This window comes from Haliotis asinina, chromosome 2 (genome assembly GCF_037392515.1).
Source record: "Haliotis asinina isolate JCU_RB_2024 chromosome 2, JCU_Hal_asi_v2, whole genome shotgun sequence".
NCBI lineage: Eukaryota > Metazoa > Mollusca > Gastropoda > Lepetellida > Haliotidae > Haliotis > Haliotis asinina.
The window spans coordinates 79992435-79998434 of record NC_090281.1 but is presented as its reverse complement, the minus strand read 5'-3'; the positions used below and the strand labels follow the sequence as shown (position 1 = coordinate 79998434).

General features: G+C 39.0%; 1 protein-coding gene across 1 annotated transcript; it reads right to left on the bottom strand.

The window, feature by feature from the left end:
- Positions 1-2089: 2089 nt before the first annotated feature.
- On the bottom strand, positions 2090-3298 carry LOC137272039 (histamine H3 receptor-like). Its single transcript, XM_067804411.1, has one exon. It carries the CDS (start codon positions 3296-3298, stop codon positions 2090-2092), a length of 1209 nt encoding a protein of 402 aa, XP_067660512.1.
- Between the last annotated feature and the right edge of the window lie 2702 nt (positions 3299-6000).

Below are 6000 nucleotides of genomic sequence, written 5' to 3'. Positions count from 1 at the left end.
CCACTAGGTGTGTGGATGGATCTCCATACATATCCCTCCGGCATGTGTATGTCAATATTTTTCTGTCTTTATCAGAACCTTGCTGCCATCACATAATGAATCATTACTCGTAACATAATCGAAAATTCCCATTGATTGTTATTTCAACCAGCAAGAAAGATGTTCTGATGAGGACCTGGTTTATGTGTAGGACGTGTTTGGTTAGCGGAAATGATTTTTCCTCATCAGACGTCTTGTATGCCTTAATGGCAAATTAAATACATACCTTCAAACAAATATATTTTCACGTAGGAAATCCAACATTGCCCTTTAGTGAGTAAGTTTAGTTTTACGCCGCAATCGGCAATACTCCTGCTGTACGGCTGCCTTCTGTAAATAGTATACCCTGGATCAGATAAGCCAATCATCAACAGTATGAGCAGCGATCTACGCAATTGGTATACGATGACACGTGCCAGTAAAATCACCGAGTCAGTGACCTTGCACTCAACATGTTTAATGTAAGGCAGGGGTATAGTATTAATGAAATCAGTTGCAGCATGTCCATGTAATTTGTATTTGTTGTAATGGTTTGGAGAAATTCTTTCATTATTCACATGTTGAACACTTACCGTAGGCGATTGTATCAGAAACGACTTGAGAAATTGCACCTTGGTGACTATTATGTATCTGGCGATACATATAATTATCATGATCAGCGTAATTTCACTTTATCCGGATAACGCTGCTTTGAATGGTGCAAATGTGTTGCAATGTGTAATCTAATTTAATGATAAACTCTGCGCATCACGCCCTTCAAGACCTACATCATAGTTACCATATGATATGCCCGAGAAAGAGCATTACATAAAAAAATTATCTGAAAAGTTATTTATAATTTGAAATGTTCTTCATTTTTTGTATTTCTTGGTATTTCGGTACGACATAATTCAAACTACGATGTCGATGTACGGGTTCCAATTTCAGTGTTTGTGTTTTGACGTGGACTTGGGATAAAAAAAAATGGATTCTGCTTTAGAATGAGAGTTACTCTTGATAACATCAAACGTTTATTGAAAAAAACCCAATAAATTATAGAAAACGTCTTCTTGGGTTAACCCTATAACAGATAGCATACCCCACATGGTTTGATATACTAATTATAAACCAACGGATTTTGCAGGTAAGAAGCTGTTCACAAAGGAAACGGACTCGACTGATGTTGGAGACAATGATTTGATAGATCAAGCTGAGTTGCGACAGTGTTCTGAACCTCACCTGTTTAGTCAGGAGTATTCGCTTGACGCTGTAACGATCTGTCGCCGTGATGGCAAGTTCTAATAACACCTTCACATGGACATGCTTACCGTATCCAGAACTCATGGCGTCATCATTTATTTCCAGTCATATAATCTTCATAGCTATGTTCCCTTTACTCCAACGGGAATTTGTTTCTGAGGGCAGTTGAGATTGGTTATTATTGTATGTTCAATATGTGAATAAAAATCACCATAGTTTGTAAGAAATTGTGATTCTGAAAATCAGACCTGCCAAGAAAAAGCAGTTGTGACGCCATGTCCCACGTGGCAAAGTTGTCCTCAAGCTCCTTATCTAAAGGTAGAACCAAGTGGGCAATCTTTCATTAAGGCATCCAGTCTTTCAATAATAACTGTCATGCTTGCCCAGATCAACACATAAGCATTTTCTGTCCAACAAACAACGTATCTGGAATCATCACCGTGTTTGATGCCACGGTCACTGATAATATCATGATGATTCTTTTTCTACCCTATGTCCGATATCTGCTCTCTCCAAAAACAACTGAATGGTGCAAATTAAGTTAAAGAAATATTACAGTCACGGTGAAAGGTTGTACTAATATTTTAAGACACTAAATCACAGGTCAGGAAAATGCCTGAAATGGAACGCATGTATCTCTCCTTGAATTCGTTATTGAGCGTGTAGTACTCTGGGGTTCGATTGCCAAATGGGTGTATTTGACATCTACATAAATAGTGATACAAATCGCATTATTTGCACTCATAGTTTCGAAGACTAGCTACAGTTCCATTTTGGTTGTGGAAACATACCCAGCCTGAATATAGACATTTCACTCTCGATATTTCTTGCAGAATTTCAGAAAGGGGAGAAGTTTGAAGAAGTTTTCCTTGAATCGTTTACTCTGAGATGCATACAGAAATGGATTGATGGACGATTTAGCCCATAAGAGCCAGGTAAAAAACTCATATACATGCCTGTTGAGACAGTCGTCACATTGGGCCAGTACGACAGTAGAGATGGTATAGGGAGCCCAACAGATAAAGAAGGTTATTACAAGCACAGCCAAAGACTTCGCTACCTTCAGATCCTTTCTGGCTGTCGTTTGTTTCGATGCGATTGGATTCGTAGTGCAACTAGGGAAACTGGAACAGTCGTTGCATCCGGGGTGTTGAGATTTACACATCTGGGTTTCTTTCTGCAAGGGGTTGTCAATAGATCTGATATTTGTATGTTCACTGGATGATTCTCCTTCGCGTGTTTCTTCGGCAGGTTTTCTTACCCTTTCATCAGCCATATATTGAGAACGATGTACTTCTTCTTGAATATTTGCTTTGGGGAAGATCCGCATCCTATTCTTAATAGCGATGAAAACCACAAGATTGAGGCAGAACAGAGCAATGACAGGAAGAGTCAGTTCGAATACAGCCGTGATAAGGGTAAAGTGTACGTCTCTGATAAATTCAGCATCACAATTTTCTTTTTCTATGACACTATATCCGGTTACGATGTCCCAGAAGATCACACAAGGTCCATAAATTCCAAATGCTATGACCCAAGCAATACCTATCTTCACCAGTGCCACCTTCTTGGTTTCTTTGACGATATACTCGGCTCCATTTCTAAGAAGGATGACTCTGTCAAGGCTCAGGAGGAGAACTAGTAGTATAGACATCAGGCACATTGTATAATCGTTAACGCACCATATCTTGCAGAAAACCCGACCAAACACCCAATTCCAAGATTTGAGCGTAAAATCTGCATAAAAGACCATGCTGATGGCTCCGAGGAAAAAATCTGCAACAGCCAGGTTGAGGATATAGAGGTTGTGGACAGTCTGTAGTTGTTTGTCTCTGAGGTAAGAGATGATGACAAGGAGGTTGCCAACCACAGCAAGCAGAATCAAAACACTCATTCCAACCCCAGCTATTCCAGGAACCCAGGAAGGGATGTACCATCCGTCATCTTCATCCACCGTAGCTTCAGTTGATGTCGTCAGGTTAAGATCATCCGAGATGCAGAAAATTTGAGAGGTTGTCATGTTGAACTTTCGAATGTTCCTCTTAGATGTTACTAAAAGCGAAATCGAAATAAGAATTAAAGGTAAATTACGAGGACATGACTACTATTTGAAAAGACGAGTTTATTGATACTGATGTATGCTCCTACCTCCACCGGGCCCTGTTAAGTCCTCGACGCGCATGTACGGGTACACACACTCAGTCACATATGCAGATTAATAGATCCGAAAGCTCCAGTAGCATTTATAAGTGTCTATAACGACCTTTTCTTAATATACCGTGAGTGGTTGATAAATACAACGGAGCTGCAAACACGAATTTCTGCCTGAACGAAGAGTTTACTTTAATCTTCTGTCTGAATACATACAGATCACAGCAGTCACTTTGTTTACTCAGTATCTAACAAGACGAGAGAGAGTAATTGTACATTAATTTTTCAGATAACCCGGTTACTATGACAAAGCTATAATGGAATAAAATGTATTTATGTCAGCAGTAGACAATATTCCTACTACAGAATTAGCTGAAGACGCATGATTTACGTAAATGAAAGTGCTATCACGAACATCAGTTAAACTTAGATCATGGACAGGGTTACCTTTCCAACTTCGTACACAACGGACTTGTGAAAACATCTGGGTCAGATCACATGTTTGTAAGAAGCGACTAACGGGACTTGGTTGACGCATGTCATCGTATTCGAACTACTTGGATCGATGCTCACGATGTTCATCACTGGATTGTCTGGTCCAGGCTTGTCGCAGACCGCCGCTATAAAGCTGGAATATTGCTGAGTACGGCTTTAAACAACGAACAGACAAACCTGTGAAGACAAACTCGTTTCTAATTTAACGCCTTCTGGGATGCAAAACTACAACATATACATTAGTAATCGTGGCACTAGTAATCGTGGCACAGTGTACCTCTTTGAATCTTATTTAGAAGGAACATACATAATGAGTGAGTGACCGAGTTAATATTTACCGTCACATCGACAATATTGCAGCCATATCGTGACGAGAACAATTCATTTAAAATAATGCAAATATCTGGAAGAGTAAAACCTGTCGATAATGGACAGTAAAAATACTAGATTATAACAGATATGAACATAAAACTAGCATGTAAAACTGAAACACTGTAATCAGAGAAGACAATACAATATAAGACACGGGCTATAGGTCACCAACAACTGAAGGAAGCTCACCATACTAGGGACCATGGGAACTTACATTACTTTTGCAACTTGCATGGAGCCTAGCTGAATTTACACCATCCCCTCAGCTGCTGGCGACTGTAAGACAATTTAGCCAAAACGTAAAATAACAAATATACTACGTTTAAAACCTTGGTATGTGATAATTTTACTTTGAAAGTTCTGGGACTTACGTACCTTCTCAGGGAGGAACATACATAAAGTGGAATAGCATCGGACCTAAATTTCGTTATGGCAAGGAACCCTACATTCCTTACATTTGCCAATACCTTTTCAAACGGCACATTACCAATAGTTTCATCAAAATAAACATTCTTACCTACACCTTTCTCTCTGCGACCACTCTCTGTTCACACACCTCTATGAATCAAGCTATCATAACAGTGTGTGATCATTTAATGGTTCTCTTAATTACAATGGTCTTGTCGATATCCGATGACCTATACATTTCATGGATTATCATAGGTTAGTTGGATAGTATTACCGTGTTTGTGGAGCACAGATCTTGATTCAGGAACCGATAAGACATTGGCACGAATCAGAAGTGTTTGGATTGGGCAATAGGAGAAGGAGTGGACACGAGTGAATGAAAGAAGGCGGTGAAAAGCACACCTGCAGTCATCAGTGTTATCTGACGGGGATCATAATTCTCAGTGGATAGAGACATTGGTTCTGACTGGACAGAGGAAGGCACTGATTAAAACGACCGTGTCATGGCTCACTAAGCCTTTTTCTAATTATAATTAGAGAGGATTAAACATGGCAAATGCCTAACGTAACTATTTGCAGCTCTAACTTTACACACAGATAGAAACGATCTGTAATGAATGGTATTGCGACACGTAGCACCACAAGCAAATGAGCCTCGAGCTTTATCCAAAACATACTTCCCGTCAAAATTTGAGATTCACTAGTGTAAATACAACCCCTTGCTTCAGGCAACCGTTCTAAACTAGATTTTGGAAAATATGGCACACTGTTTAAAGGTGCTGTTTACACATGAACTGTACCAGAAATTCGTACAGTTTATAAGATTATTGTCTTGAGTTCAAGAAATGATAAAACTCAGTGAAAATTGGCGAATTTTTGACATTTATCATGTCAAGTCTTCATGTAATATGAATATGCAATCAACCAATTTACTGTTCTGTGTATGTGAGATGACATGATAAATTTCAGCTTTTTAATATGTATTGTTTTATGAGTTAAGGAGTAGTGCTACTGCCTACTATTAATTTCAGGCAGTATCCTTATTGACTGAAAAAGCTAGGCAGTAACGCAACCGACGGATTTCATTACTCATGATGACATATACACGAAGTATAGTGAGTGTTAGGGAAGCGTGCGTGCGTGTGTGTGTGACAACATAAATATCTGTCGATAAAGAGCGATTAAGTAAACTAACAAGACCATCACATATTATGATAGAATTAAGATTAGCATGATGCGATGAAGCAATATTTATACCCGAAACGATATAATATATGACTAGACTAAAGCGCCAAG

Excerpts from the sequence above, each read along its gene's own strand:
- LOC137272039 (XM_067804411.1), bottom strand. The coding sequence starts at position 3,298 with ATGACAACCTCTCAAATTTTCTGCATCTCGGATGATCTTAACCTGACG.